The 16114-nt window shown below is 40.3% G+C and overlaps 1 protein-coding gene and 1 long non-coding RNA gene across 2 annotated transcripts in view; one reads left to right on the top strand and one right to left on the bottom strand.

The window, feature by feature from the left end:
* Positions 1–16114, bottom strand: part of LOC126964001 (uncharacterized) — a 190248-nt gene that overhangs the window by 69257 nt on the left and 104877 nt on the right. The gene's annotated exons all lie outside the window — the stretch shown is intronic.
* LOC126963823 (guanylate-binding protein 3) lies at positions 1329–16058 on the top strand. Its single transcript, XM_050806507.1, has 11 exons — positions 1329–1534; positions 3393–3604; positions 8583–8710; positions 9286–9395; positions 9661–9857; positions 10512–10754; positions 11909–12189; positions 12821–13033; positions 14432–14534; positions 14765–14958; positions 15916–16058. The coding sequence occupies exons 2-11, from the start codon at positions 3415–3417 to the stop codon at positions 16042–16044; spliced, it is 1788 nt and encodes a 595-aa protein (XP_050662464.1). The 5' UTR covers positions 1329–1534; positions 3393–3414; the 3' UTR covers positions 16045–16058.

Genomic DNA, 16114 nt, shown 5'->3' with positions numbered 1-16114 from the left:
CTGGCCAACATGGTAAAACCCATTTCTACGAAAAAACACAGAAACCAACCAGGCATGGTGGCATGTGCCTGTAATCCCAGCTGCGTGGGAGGCTGAGGCAGGAGAATCACTGGAGGCGGAGGCTGCACTGAGCCAAGATTGCAACACTGCACTCCAGCCTCCAGCCTGGGGGACAGAGTGAGACTCCATCTCAAAAAAAAAAAAAAAAAAAAAAATACTTTAAAGTAGTTTTAATAATGACGAAGCTAAAGAGTTCAGGAAGAATAGGAAGAGTTTGAATAAAATTATTTCATAAAATATGATCAGGAGAGAACAATATATCTCATTTCATATATACCTAATGTATACTTTTTAATGTGTATGTAACTAACAAATAAATGCTCACAAGGGTTTTTTTTTTTTTTTTTTTGAGACGGAGTCTGGCTCTGTCGCCCGGGCTGGAGTGCAGTGGCCGGATCTCAGCTCACTGCAAGCTCCGCCCCCGGGGTTTACGCCATTCTCCTGCCTCAGCCTCCCGAGTAGCTGGGACTACAGGCGCCCGCCGCCTCGCCCGGCTAGTTTTTTTTGTTTTTTGCAATTTCTTGTTTTTACTGTAAAATAGAGTTTATACCACCTATTCTGCATGTAAGTAGTCATGAATGAAAGAGACACATAACATATGAAACTCTTAGAAAACAATTTATGAAAAATCAAATTACAGTATACTAAATAAAAAGAGGAAAGTCATCTATAAATTAAATATTTTTACAATTATTCACTCACCAAACAAAGGCAGCATAGTAAGGTGGTTCAAGAAGAGGGTTTGCGATCAAGACTCCCTGGGTTCAGATTAGTTATAGTGCTATGAACTTAGACAACTGATAAAGTCTTTCTATGCCTTGGTTTCTAAAAATCATAGGGAAATACTTGTTAGGAGATTTAAGTAGCGTAATTCATGTAAACCAGTCAGCACTGAGCCTGGAACATGAGTACAATGCATGGAGCCCCCTCCTGACTCTGTGCTCGGCATTAAGTGCCAGGGACTAGGTGTTCATGAGAGTGTAAAACATGCCCTTTCCTCACTTATTGCACCTCTAAAAGAATAGGCAGCTCCATTGTGAATTGTCTCTTGTTATAGGAAATTATATCTAAAAATTAATGTGATGCCTCCTCATTCTACAACTCTCAAACAGATCTCTAATCTTGAGATACATTTCATTTTTTTCAATACCTAATGGACATGTTCTTAAAACAATAAATGGTCTCTAAGATCTCTTCCAACAAAAAACCTTGAAACTTCACTTTAAACCCTCCTACTAGCAGAATCCAGAAATTGCATTTATGGTTATTGAGTCAGTGCCTTGAAAGAAGTACTTTCAGTTTCACTAGGCTCTGAAGCCATTACAATTGTTGCCTAACTTCTAACTATTTGATCACTGAGGAAAATCCAGAAAGCTACGTAACACTGGAGGGGTAAAATAAAAGTCCAGCGATCCAGTGAAAGAAAAGAGAAGTGACAGAAACAACTTTATCTTGACTGAAGAGAAAAGCACAGGTAAGAACTCCTATTGCTTCTTCTCCAGCTCTGAAGTGCCTCAGCTCAGGGACGGACGTGGAGCCTATAACGTTGTGGCAAGGATGGGAAGGAATTTATAAAAGTCAGTTCGTTTTCTTAAAAATGACCAGGACCAAATTAGGCTGCAGCTGAGCCTGACGTGGGACACAGGTCAGATGAAATCCTGGTGTTATCAGAAGCAGCATGGCTCTAAGTGCCACTACGGCAGACAGGAACTAAACTGAGAGTTTGAAATGCACTAGGATAGTCTTTCTCTTTGTTGACATTGTCTGTGTTGACTAGGAACATAATTACATCTCCATTGTCAGTGATGGAGCTTGCTGAATCCTGCTCCTATGCAGCTAAGAAATGGAAAGAGCTACAAATGGGTTCTTTTCACCAGAAGGAAAGAACAGCAAAGGTAATGCAGAGTAAGCAGCCCACTGACAGGGTTATAGACAAAGGAAAAACTGAAACCCAGCACCAAAGAGGAGGAAGATTCATGAAAACAGCATTTGTTTCAGATTGCTTCTCTAGAAATAATCCAGGCTAAAGAGTTTCCTCTCCTTTCCTTCCTTTTTTTTTTTTTTTTTTTTAAGAGAGAAAGAGAGAGAGAGAGAGAGGGCGGTGGCCTAGTTTTCCTATGCGGAATTTCCTCTGGAGAATTTACAGGAGAATTTCCTGTAATGCATCACTACTAAAGCCAGTATCTTTGCTTACTGTAACCTCTCCCATGCACTCAGACAACTCAGATCCCACCTTCCGGAAAGGCCTTCCCTGAATTCCTTGGCAAAACAATAGCCTCATTCATCGCCTTGTCTGACAGCTCCCTTGTTGGCGCTTTCTCTTTCTCTCTCTCTCTCTCATCTTTCCAGCCCTTTGTCCTCCTCCTCCCCACTTCTGTTTCTCCTCTTCCCATTTCTCTTTCTCCTACTCTACAAAATGGAAAAACAGAACAAAACAGAAAACCTAAAGCTGCATTGCTGGAAATATATTTTCTTTTAACAACTTCCTATGTAGCTCTCTTTATGTACCTCCTGGTCTTTCAATCCTTATTTCATGGATTTTTTGTTTGTTTGTTTTGTTGTTGTTGTTGTTGTGTGTGTGTGTGTGTGTGTGTGTATGTGTGTGTTTCTTAGGAACATTCAGTATTGGCAGTTTTGCATTTATACCCACACTAGAGGCTACCTTATTGTGACGCTAATGAAGCTTAAGTTTCAGGGCCCCTCTCTTGCATGTGCCCCTTCAAAGCCCTTGGAAAGGTCCCTAGGCATGTGTTTCACATGGTTATGTAGTTCTATAAAATTTGCAAAAGTATGTTACATTGGTTCCACTTCCAGAACGGCACTGTGAGAAGCTTTATGGATCTTCATTGCAGGGAAGTAAGCATAACCAGTTGAAAATGGAGGAAGGAACACATTTAAAAATCTCTGGAAATTGTCTTAAGGGCATACATCAACCAATGAAAAATTTACTCATGGGGTTCTTTATTCACCATAAGAATTCATGAATAAACAAATCAATATTGAATTTCTTACATATAGCCAAGATGTAAAAAAAATTCTCTATGTCCTATTTTATCTTCTATTTATTGTCTAGTGTAAATTTTTTAATAAGAATCCAAGGGAAGGTTTTCCACAATAAGGTCGCAAGAGTAGTTGACTGTTGATAAGTTGCTGTCATACCAATATTTAATCTGATGATAATATTTCCATAATTTTTTAAAATGATACAGATTTTCCCTCATCTCTCTCACTGACACACACAAAACTTTTGGCCATCTTGCGGAATTTTGTGACTCTATCCTCTAAATGCAAAAGACTGGAAATTCTACTTCATTCCAACTCCTCCCTTGCAGAGAAGAGAACAACGCCCTGGACATGGCTCCAGAGATCCACATGACAGGCCCAATGTGCCTCATTGAGAACACTAATGGGGAACTGGTGGCGAATCCAGAAGCTCTGAAGATCCTGTCTGCCATTACACAGCCTGTGGTGGTGGTGGCGATTGTGGGCCTCTACCGCACAGGCAAATCCTACCTGATGAACAAGCTGGCTGGGAAGAATATGGGTGAGTGGCATGAGCAAAGCTCTGCAAACTCCCTTCTGTCCCACCACACAGTCAGCATCCATTATGAGGATGTGAGGAGAGGAAGCTGGCGCTGGGAATGATAGGCTAACTTTCCATTCACAGTTGGGCTCCTTATCTTCACTCTTCTAGGGGTTAAGAGTCAGCTGGTGGCTGTTCTGAAGGTAGTGAGTTATCTCAATTGATTGTTCACCATGAGTTACAGTTGAACTCCTTGTTCTACTCTTTCCCCTCACCCTTCTCACTACTGACTGCACTTGGCTAGTCTTTTTTTTTTTTTTTTTTTTTTTTCTTCTTTTTCTTGAGACAAGGTCTTGCTCTGTCTCCCAGGCTGCAGTACAGTGGCAAGATCTCAGCTCACCAGTCTTGACTTCCTGGGCTCAAGCAATCCTCTCACCTCAGCCTCCTGAGTAGGTAGGACTACAGGTGCATGCCACCACACCCGGCTAATTTTTGTATTTTTTGTAGAGACAGGGTTTCACCATGTTGCCCATGCAAAGAACTTTTTAATCTTCCCCAAGAGAAACTCTGTGCCAATTAAACAAAAGGCCCAAAAACCCCCATCTCCTACCACAATTCTACATTCCATCTCTATTAATTTGACTACTCTAGGAATGTTATATAAGTGGAATTCATTCAATATTTGTCCTTTGGGGACTGGCTTATTCTAATTTACATAATGTCTTCAAGGTTCAGTGTGGTAGCATGTGTCAAAATTCTTCCTTTTTGGCCAGGCACTTACGCCTGTAATCCCAGCACTTTGGGAGGCCAATGCAGGCAGATCACCTGAAGTTGGGAGTTCAAGACCAGCCTGACCAATGTGGAGAAACCCTATCTCTACTAAAAATACAAAATTAGCTGGGCATGGTGGCACATGCCTATAATCCCAGCTACTTGGGAGGCTGGGGCAGGAGAATCGCTTGAATCTGGGAGACAGAGGTTGTGGTGAGCCAAGATTGTGCCTTTGCACTCCAGCCTGGGCATAGAGTGAAATTCTGTCTCAAAAATAAAGAAAGAGAGAAAAAAATTCTTCGTTTTCAAGGCTAAGTAACTCTATGTGTATACTAATTTATCTGTTCGCCTGTCAAGTGACACTTGGGTTGCTTCCACCTTTTGGCTATTATAAATAATGCTGATAGGATCATGGGTGTCTAAATATCTGTTCAAGTCCCTGCTTTCACTCCTTTTAGGTATACACCCAGAAGCGGAATTGCTGGCTCATATAGTCATTCCACGTTAAATTTTTTAAGGAATTGCCATATCATTTTCCACAGTGACTGCACCATTTAGCATTCCCAACTGAAATGCACAAGGGTTCTAATTTCTCTTCAAATTCACCAACATTTGTTATTTATTGTGGGATCTGGTCAACAGCCTGCAATGCAATGGGGCTCTCTCTTTGTTCCCAGGTGGATCGGCAGGTTGAGAAATAATAAACACACACAAGATAGTGAAAGCTGGGTCCAGGGGGGTTACCACCTTCTGGTCCTGGGATGCCGCCAATGCACTGGATATGCCAGCATTTATCATTAAGTTTAGTGAGGGCGGGGGTAGGTTAGTGAGGGATTTAGGGCCATTTGATTATGAGGTGAGATGGTCACATGGGGATGTGATTTTTTTCTTTAACATAACATCTGTATGCAGAAGTACAATATACAGAGATAAGAATTTACAATATAGTGCGCACATCAGTAATTTCTAACAGAGCCTTAAAACAAAACACAGTCTTTCCATAACCTATGATTAGCAAGATAATAATCAGCAGTAACAGTTGCAGCAAAAGCTGGTTACAAACAACCCATACAAACAAGATGTGAAGCTAGACAACTCATTAGACCAGAAATTCTCAGAAGGGAGTATGCCTTAACCCTAAAGAGGCCCAGAAGAGCCGTGGCAAGATGAGGGCGTTTATAGCCCCATCTTATCCATATGGACAGGTGCCCCTCATGCATCCATTTATAGGTTCTCCACAAGGGCCACATTCCATTCCCAGAGCTATGAACATCTGCTTTTCTGGGATAAGAATCTTGGTGATGTGAAACCTCCCTGACTGCACGTCCATTCATAGGCTCTCTGCAGAGGGAAGCACATCACGTGCTGTTGGCTCATTCTGGCAGTCCAACCTGGCATTGTCTTTACACAATCCTGCATGCAATTTTGTATTTACAATGATCAGGAGCATTTCATCTTTTATTCGGTAGCAATAGTTTCAGGGGGTCTCCCTACAGTTATTTTAATTTTTTTTTTTTTTTTTTTTTTTTTTTGAGACACAGTCTCACTCTGTCACCCAGGCTGGAGTACAGTGGCAAGATCCCAGCTCACAGCAACCTCCACCTCCTGGGTTCAAGCGATTCTCCTGCCTCAGTCTCCCAAGTAGCAGAGATTACAGGTGCCTGCTGCCATGCATGGTTCAGTTTTGTATTTTTAGTAGAAATGGGGTTTCTCCATGTTTGCCAGGCCAGTCTCAAACTCCTGACCTCAGGTAATCCACTTGCCTCGGTCTCCCAAAGTGCTGGGATTTTAGGCTTGAGCCACTGCGCCTGGCCCTTTTCAATTTTTTTGATAGTCACCATACTAATGGATGTGAAGTAGTATCTCACTATGGTTTTAATTTGCATTTCCCTAACAACTAGTAATGTTGAACATCTTTTCAGGTGCTTATTGGCCGTTCTTTAGAGAAATGTCAATTCAAGTTCTTTGTTTACTTTTTAATCTGTTTGTGTTGCATTGTAGGAATTCTTTATATTTGCTAGATATCAATTCCTTATCAGATACATGTTTAGCAAATGTTTTCTTCCATTCCATGTGTTGCCTTTTTTATGCTGTTGATAGTGTCATTTGATACACAGGAGTTTTTAATTTTGATGAAGTCAAAGTTATCTGTTTTTTCCTTTCACTGTCTGTTTTTTCCCATTTGTTTTCTCCCATGGGTTTTATAGTTTTAGCTCTAATGGTTAGTTCTTTGATCCATTTTGAGTTACTTTTTGGATTGTGTAAGCTAACAGTCCAACTTTTTTTTTTTGTTTTTTGGTTTTTTTTGGCATGTGAGCATGTGAATACCCAGTTTTCCCAATGTCATTTGTTGTAGAGACTCCTCTTTCTGCATTGAATGATCTTAGCACCCATGTTGAAAATTATTTGACTATAGATATGAGAGTTCATTTCTAGGTTCTCTACTCCATTGGTTGATAATAGTGTTTAAGCCAATACCAAACTGTGCTGATTATCCTGGTTTTATAGTAAGTTTCAGAACTCAGAAACTGTGAGCCTCTGACTTTCTTCTTTCTTTTTGAGATTATTTTGACAATTTGGAGAACTCTTGAAATTTCATATGAAAGTTAGTGTGGATATTTTTTATATTTTTATTTATTAAAAAAGTCATTGGAATTTTGATAGGGATTGCATTGAATCTGTATGTCACTTTTACAGGATGTCTTTCTAATTATTTATCTCTTGCTTAATTTCTTTTAAGAATGTTTGGCCAAGTGCAGTGGTTCACACCTGTAATCCCAGCACTTTGGGAGGCTGAGACCAGCAGATCACTTGAGCTCAAGAATTTGAGACCAACCTGGACAACACGATGAAACCCCATCTCTACAAAATATACAAAAATTAGACAGGCCTAGTGGCACATGCCTATAGTCTCAGCTACTGGGAGGCTGAGGTGGCAAGATTGCTTGAAACTTGGAGGTCAAGGCTACAGTGAGCAGTGATCACAGTCCAGCCTGGATGACACAGTGACACTCTGTATCAAAAAAAAAAAAAAAGAGTTTTGTAATTTTCATTATACAAGTCATTGCCCTCTATGGTTAAGTTTTTTGGGTTTGTTTGTTTGTTTGTTTGTTTTGTGACAGAGTCTCACTCTGTCACCAGGCTGGAGTGCCGTGGAGCAATCTCAGCTCACTGCAACCTCCGCCTCCTGGGTTCAGGCAATTCTCATGCCTCAGGCACCCGAGTAGGTGGGATTACAGGCACCCACCACCACACCCAGCTAACTTTTTTTTGTATTTTTAGTAGAGATAGGGTTTCACCACGTTGGCCAGATGGTTTCGATCTCCTGACCTTGTGATCCACCCACCTCGGCCTCCCAAAGTGCTGGGATTACAAGCGTGAGCCACTGTGCCCGGTCAATTTTATTCTTAAGTAGTTTGCCCTTTTGGTGGTATGTTTAATGGGATTGCTTTCAGAATTTCCTTTTTGGATTGTTCATTGCTACTGTATAGAAATGCAGCTGATTTCTACATGTTAATTTTGTATGCTGCAACTTTGCTGAATTCTTTTTATTAGTTCTAACAGTTCTGTGTAATATTTAATGTTTTCTACAGAGATCATATCATCAATGAATACAGATTATTTTACATCTTCCTTTCCAATTTAGATGCTTTCTGTTTCCTTTTCTCACCTAATTATGCTGGATAGGACCTTTAGTACTTTGTGGAAAAGAAGTGGCAAAAGTGGGCATCCTTTCCTTGTTCCCATATTAGAGGAAAATTTTCAGTCTTCACCATTGAGTATGAAGTGGGCTATGAATTTTTCATATATGTCCTTTATATTTTTATATTGTTGAGGTAATTTTTTTCTATTTCCCTACCCTTCTTCTTCTTTTTTTTTTTTTTTTTTTTTTTTTTTTTAAGACAGAGTCTTGCTCTGTTGCCCACGCTGGAGTGCAGTGGTGCTATCTCGGCTCACTGCAACCTCCACCTCCTGGGTTCAAGTGATTCTCCTGCCTCAGTTTTTTTCTATTTCTAACTTGTTGATTGTTTTTATCACGAAAGGTCCTGAATCCATTTATATACTGGATATTCAAATTTTTCTATTTTTCTGATTATAAGTAAGGTAAGTACGGATTGTGGTTTTGGTTATCTCTCTTAACATTAATTATGATGCTACATTTGCCTCAATTTCCAGAAGTACCTGCTATTAAACCTCCAGCCCTTCTTATTCCATCTCTTCTTTACAGGCTTCTCTCTGGGCTCCACAGTGGAATCTCACACCAAAGGAATCTGGATGTGGTGTGTGCCTCACCCCAAGAAGCCAGAACACACCCTAGTCCTGCTTGACACTGAGGGCCTGGGAGATGTAAAGAAGGTAAGGGTCAAAGATTCAATTTTGGAATAAGCCTCTCCTCTCTGAATATTTTAAGCACCATTTAGTTTTTTCTTAAAGAAGTATTTGCATTTAACTATAATTTGTCTTTTCATTTCCGTGTACATGTCATAAGGCCAAACTTAGCAAAAAAAAAGTTCATAAGACAGAATCCTAGAAGAGCATGTTGGTCAACACACAGTATTCTACTAACTGTAGGTTGTAAGCTATGTGAGTTAACACAGATGCATGAAGAGAGCACAAATAAATCCAATGTCTTGAGTCCTATCCTGCAGAGAACTTATAATTCAGTAGCCTGAGCAAATTTAAATTATACTTCAGGCCTTAGAATGCCCACCAACCTTGAATGTTTATTTTGCAATTATCTGCCAATGATCATAAGAGGACCTAGTGAGAATCAGCTGAGTAACAATTATTTTGTTTGAATTTGGGTTCTTTTCCTGGGTCATTAGTCTTAAAAGAAAACTCTAACTTATGATATACTTATACTACTGTTACTCTGGAAAGAGTTGTGACGATGAAACTTGTTCCTGACTCCAGTGTGTCTTGACTTCCAGGGTGACAACCAGAATGACTCCTGGATCTTCGCCCTGGCCATCCTCCTGAGCAGCACCTTCGTGTACAATAGCATGGGAACCATCAACCAGCAGGCCATGGACCAACTGCAGTATCCTTTGTGACCCAGAACAGCACCAAGGTCAGAGGGGACACCTGTATTCATAAACCAGCTGCCTGACTGTGAATCCTCATGAATCAAGCTCAAGAGGAGAAAACAAAAAATAATGCAAGTACGAGGAGCGATCCCATGTGTCCACTTTAGAAATGACACTTAGGTTAGGAACAAAGGAAAATGGAAAGTTTGGGAATGTGTTGAACTAATATGGGATGAGGTCCCTGTTCATTTTGTCACATTTCCTTAGTTAGCTACTCAGCTATGTGACAGAGCTGACACATCGAATCCGATCAAAATCCTCACCTGATGAGAATGAGAATGAGGATTCAGCTGACTTTGTGAGCTTCTTCCCAGACTTTGTGTGGACACTGAGAGATTTCTCCCTGGACTTAGAAGCAGATGGACAACCCATCACAGCAGATGAGTACCTGGAGTATTCCCTGAAGCTAACACAAGGTAACAGGGACGTACCATTGATAAATGAGGATGACAAAACACTGGAAATTATCATTTTTTAGTTTACTATTGATAGTTTTCTCACATTTATAGTTTTCTATATCTCTAGCTTGCTATTCTTAAGAATTAATGCTTGCTATTAGCAATCGAAAAGGTTTTTTGAAAAAAGGAAAAAAGGAATGAATGCTTGCTGAGTATCTAAATTAATAGATTAGATTTTAAATTATATTCTCCCGTGTTCTAAAATAAGTTTCTTTTTCTTTCATTTTCCCCTATTGTATAATGTAGGTAAATTTTATCACCTTATGTAGGGTTTGTGATTCTGTATTTACCCATAAAATATGAAGGCAATGGATATTTATTTAAAGAACATAGATTAAACATGAACAGTGTACTAGTCCAAATGTTGGCAAACTGCAGCCTAAGACAAATGATGGCCAATTCTGCCTGCCAGCTGTCTTTCTAAATGAGGTTTTTTGGGAAGAATGCTCTGCCCATTCATTTACATATTGTCTAAAGCTGTTGTCATGCTCCAATAACAGAGTTGAGTACTTGGAAAAGAGACCACCTAGCCTGCAGAGCCTAAAATACTTACTATTTGACCCTTTATAGAAACACTTATATTAGGCAAATTTCTTTATTATGTTTTTCTAGGTACCAGTGAAAAAGATAAAAATTTTAATCTGCCCCGACTCTGTATCCGGAAGTTCTTCCCAAAGAAGAAATGCTTTGTCTTTGATCACCCCGTTCACTGCAAGAAGCTTGCCCAGCTCGAGAAACTACATGATGAAGAGCTGGACCCCGAATTTGTGCAACAAGTAGCAGACTTTTGTTCCTACATCTTTAGCAATTCCAAAACTAAAACTCTTTCAGGAGGCATCAAGGTCAACGGGCCTCGTAAGTCCCCTTCCTAGTACTTCTGCTCATTGTTAAAACTAAAGGATGGCCAGGCATGATGGCTCACACCTGTAATATCAGCACTATGGGAGGCCGAGGAGGGCAGATCACTTGAGGCCAGGAGTTTGAGACCAACCTAGCCCACATGGCAAAACTATGTTTCTACTAAACATAAAAAAGAAATTAGACAGGCATGGTGGCACATGCCTGTAATCCCAGCTACTTGGGAGGCTGAGGCAGGAGAATTGCTTGAACCTGGGAGGCAGAGGTTGCAGTGAGATGAGATCACGCCACTGCACTCCAGCATGGGTGACAGAGGAAAAAAACAATATGAAAGGAGCATGGAATAACTCCACCTAGTTTTAGCATTGAAAAATCCCAATCTACTGCTACATTTGTGTTAAACTCTAGATGACACCAACATTTCTAATAGATTTTGTTGGTCAACTTTCTTGGTGGGATAGGATAGGAAAAGCAAAGGAAAAAAGTTTTATTACTGAAAATTGCCACAGTAAACTGGGCCTGTACTGTACAGTAGCCATTAGACAAGTGGGACTATCTAAATGTAAATGTAAATCAATTAATATAAGGAAAAATTAATGTGAATTCACATGGCTATATTTCAGGGGCTTATATTTACATGTTCTTAGTGGCTAGCTTACTGAACAGCACATACAGAACACTTCCATCATTACAGAAAGTTTACTTTGACAATGCTGTGCTAAAATAAACCAAATGGAGGACTCCTTTTGACTAGGAGAGTATCATTTGTTCCATAAGTATTGATCAAATGCTACTGTGAATAGGCTGAGGATACAGTCATAAATGAAATAGCTATGGGTTCCTTTTCTGATGGTGCTTGGGGCTGAAATGGATGCAAACATTCAACTAACACAGGCCTATGTCATTTAGAACAAGGATTCTCAAATGTCAGTATGCATACATATCATCTGGGGATCTTACCCAAAGAGAAAAGTCTAATTCAGTAGATCTGGGACAGAGGCTGACAATAGGCATTTCCAGCAAGCTTCCAGTTGATTCTGAGGACCTTGATGCTGTGAGGAAAACAGGTGGAAATTGACGTGTTCAGAATTACACAGAATACAGAATTTTCTTTAGTACAAGAAACATTATCGTTTGTTCTCTATACGTAGGTCTAGAAAGCCTGGTGCTGACCTATATTGATGCTATCAGCAGTGGGGATCTGCCCTGCATGGAGAACGCAATCCTGGCCTTGGCCCAGATAGAGAACTCAGTTGCAGTGCAAAAAGCCATTGCTCACTACGACCAGCAGATGGGCCAGAAAGTGCAGCTGCCCACGGAAACCCTCCAGGAGCTGCTAGACATGCACAGAGTCAGTGAGAGGGAGGCCACTGAAGTATTTATGAAGAACTCTTTCAAGGATGTGGACCATCTGTTTCAAAAGAAATTAGCGGTAATTTTTCTGTCACGTTTACATGAATTTGGATTTTGGAAGGTAAAGTACTACTAAGAAATGAAATTGTTATTTATTTTGAGAGAAATAATTATTCTAGATTTTAAAATGGTGACAACTAGCTCTTGGTAATCATAATAATCAGAAAAAAACAATTTTATTACTTCAGACTCAAAGTTTAAAAACATTGCTTATCAATAAAGGGTCTTCCCTTTATTAAATTCATGTAACTGACAATCAGAGCTTCTAATCAAATTACATGCCCACTCTTCTCAGACTGATTTGATATTCTAGCCAAATGCAAAGAAAGTTTTCTTCTTAGTTATCTTGAGCAGGGTTCTGTTCAACCACATTTATTCCATATGAAATCATTAGTCCAATATGCAAAAGCAGAGTTTTCCTCTAACAGTTGACATAAAGCTGTCAATCTCAGCCCTGAATCTCACCTCCAAAAAGAAAGCGACTTCAGTAGAAAGTGGGGTCAGGAGGAAGAGTGTGCTCCTGCTGAGGAGTCTGTCAGTTTCTCCAGAGTCATTGACTTTTTATTTTCAGAAGTCTTTCCCAAAATTCTGAGGTCAAGCTCACATCCTTTTCCCTGTTATTCTTTTTACTTCGTGCTTTTACATTAAAGGTCCAGCTAGTAAAAAAGCGGGATGACTTTTGTAAACAGAATCAGGAAGCATCATCAGATCGTTGCTCAGCTTTACTTCAGGACATTTTCAGCCCTCTAGAAGAGGAAGTGAAGATGGGAATTTATTCGAAACCAGGGGGCTATCGTCTCTTTATTCAGAAGCTACAAGACCTGAAGAAAAAGTACCATGAGGAACCAAGGAAGGGGATACAGGTAACCAAGATTCATCTGTCAATTATGGAAATCTGCTGACCTGCCTCCTACAAACACTAAGGTGACCAAGTCTCGTTGCACACAGGTGTGCTTTTTTGTCTGTATAACATTCATGCTTTCATTCAATAACATATGCAGGGAGACTGTTACACCAGATATGTCCCAGGTGCTCATCAAAGGAAGTGCAGTCAGCGGGTGCGGTGGCTCAAGCCTGTAATCCTAACACTTTGGGGGGCAGAGGCAGGCAGATTGCTTGAGCTCAGGAGTTTAAGACCAGCCTGAGCAACATGGCGAAACCTGTCTCTCGTAAGAATATAAAAATTAGCCGGGCACTGTGGCACATGCCTGTAGTCCCAGCTACTCAGAAGGTTGAGGCAGGAGAATTGCTTGGGCCCGGGAGGTTCAGTGAACCAAGACTGCACCATAGCACTCTAGCCTGGGCAACAGAGCCAGACTCTTTCTTTCAAAAATTAGTTAATTAGGCCGGGCACAGTGACTCATGCCTGTAATCCCAGCACTTTGAGAGGCCGAGGCAGGCAGATTATGAGGTCAAGAGATCAAGACCATCCTGCCCAACATGGTGAAACCCCATCTCTACTAAAAATACAAAAATTAGCTGAGCGTGGTGGCGGGTGCTTGTAATTCCAGCTACTTGGGAGGCTGAGGCAGGAGAATCACTTGAACCCAGGAGGCGGAGGTTGCAGTGAGCTGAGATCGTGCCACTGCACTCCAGCCTGGCAACAGAGCAAGATTCTGTCTCAAAAAAAAAAAGGTAGTTACTTAATTAGAGAGTGTAGTCAATTAACTATTGAGTTATAAATTCAATTATCAGATTAACCACCAAGTTGTTGTCATGATCATTACAGCTGAATTTTTTTCTGTTCCAAGAGACAAAAACCCAATGATGGTTGCTTAAAAAAAAATTGGTAATTCATTGTTTTAGGTTTCAAACTGGATTTAAAGGACATCTGGATCCAAGATTTCAAATAATGTCATGATCTGTCTCTCTGCCTGATGTCCTCCCTGCATCCCCACAATTCTCTCCCTCTCTTCCTCCCTCTATCTGAATCACTCTGACTTGCTCTCTCAAGGAGGGCTTCATTCTCCAGTCAGCTCAGCCCATATGGAACCACAGCATTAAATTTAGAGCCCTCAATTTGAAAAGAACAGGGAATCTTATTTCCCAGTATCTATATCATCCTCCTAAATAAGATTCTGCTAAGTAAGGTCATCTGATTGGCCAGTTTGGAGCATGTATCTGGCCCTGTGATAGGGAATCTTGACCACCAGGCACACCAAGAGGAAGAATTCTCAGAAGAAAAGATGGTTGACAGACGAACAGGAACACCTGCTTACAGCCATTTCCTACTTCTCACTCTGTGTTCTCTGGGTCCTAAGGCTGAAGAGATTTTGCAGACATACTTGAAATCCAAGGAGTCTGTGACTGATGCAATTCTACAGACAGACAAGATTCTCACAAAAAAGGAAAAGGAGATTGAAGGTGAGGAGCAAGTCAAAGGATCAGCTTATCCTAAAGCTTTTCAAATTTTAAATAATTTGACTGGATAAACCTAACTTCCATAAACTAAAGCAAGACGTGTCTTACTTATTGAGGTCATCTCTGAGTAGGTCATATGCAGTCAGCAGCAACAATGGCAAGTAAGTTTATAACAAAGAATGAGGTAATAAGATAACCCCACACAAACTTTTTTTCTTCCTTTTCCTCCACAGTGGAACATGCAAAAGCTGAATCTGCACAGGCTTCAGCAAAAATGGTGGAGGAAATGCAAATAAAGTATCAGCAGATGATGGAAGAGAAAGAGAAGAGTTATCAGGAACATGTGAAACAATTGACTGAGAAGATAGAGAGGGACAGGGCCCAGTTGCTGGAAGAGCAAGAGAAGACCCTCACTAGTAAACTTCAGGTATCCAAATGCATCACCTTGTTGTTTGTTTTTCTGTTTTCTGTCTGTTCTTCCTGATCACAAACTTAGTATGGCAGAGAGAACATAAAGCCCAGGGGAAGGATTCTGCTTGCTCACTTGTACCTTCTTGTTTCTGTCTATCTGACTTGAAGTGGCCACTGCCTACATGTGGTCACTAAAACTTTATTTGCAGCCTGTCACATTCAGTCCTTTTTTAGTATATCCTTCCACTTATGACTCTCATATACTAGGCATCATAAAAATGCCTTATCTATATCTCTTGCTTAATACCATATGAAGTGAGAACTTCATCCCAATTACTTAGGAGAGGAAACAGAGGTTCAGAAAATATTAAATAACTTTTATAGTGTCACACAGCTAGTAAATATCTGACCCATCTTCATCACTTCATGGAATCCACAGTAATATTTTTTCTATCCCATCTAGTATGACTTTGGCTCTAAGATAACTTTTATGAGCAGAAGGACTCCCTAACCCTCACACCTGTAGGGCAGTCTACCACTCCTGTCTGTTTTCTGTGCCCTACTCACAGCTTGTGTTGAGTTGGGAGCTATGTGCAGAAATTATATATGTTAAGTCTGGCACTTGGATTTCCTTGCCTATCTTCTGCTACCCCTGCCAACAGGGAGTAGAGACTTAGACCAAATTTCCTGATCTAAGATTCATATACCTCATCAGATTTTGAGAGTACCTTATTTCTGTATTATGTGTATATATAATAATATGTATGTAAGCAGGTGTTTTAAAAAGTCTATAATGCATAGGGAAGACTTGAAGTCAAATATATTAAGATTGACCACAAAGGTTTTGTAATAGGGGGAAAAAAGCAAGAACTCTTTTGGCTATAGAAAACCCAGGAATGCATGTGGAAACTAGATAGCTTATAGAGATTTACTTAATGTTACACTTATTTAGTCTCCATTTGTCCCTTTTTAGGAACAGGCCCGACTACTGAAGGAGAGATGCCAAGGTGAAAGTACCCAACTTCAAAATGAGATACAAAAGCTACAGAAGACCCTGGAAAAAAAAACCAAGAGATATATGTCCCATAAGCTAAAGATCTAAACAACAGAGCTTTTCTGTCACCCTGACCCAAGGCATAACTGAAACAATTTTAGAATTTGGGACAAGTGTC

Source organism: Macaca thibetana, chromosome 1 (genome assembly GCF_024542745.1).
Source record: "Macaca thibetana thibetana isolate TM-01 chromosome 1, ASM2454274v1, whole genome shotgun sequence".
Lineage (NCBI taxonomy): Eukaryota > Metazoa > Chordata > Mammalia > Primates > Cercopithecidae > Macaca > Macaca thibetana.
This window is presented reverse-complemented; position numbering and strand designations above follow the sequence as displayed.

Bases quoted from the DNA above. Each gene is read 5' to 3' on its own strand.
- LOC126963823 (XM_050806507.1), top strand. From the start codon at position 3,415: ATGGCTCCAGAGATCCACATGACAGGCCCAATGTGCCTCATTGAGAAC. The intron at 8,711-9,285 runs GTAAGGGTCAAA...CTTGACTTCCAG, and splicing joins GCCTGGGAGATGTAAAGAAG to GGTGACAACCAGAATGACTC. The intron at 14,535-14,764 runs GTGAGGAGCAAG...TTTCCTCCACAG, and splicing joins AAAGGAAAAGGAGATTGAAG to TGGAACATGCAAAAGCTGAA.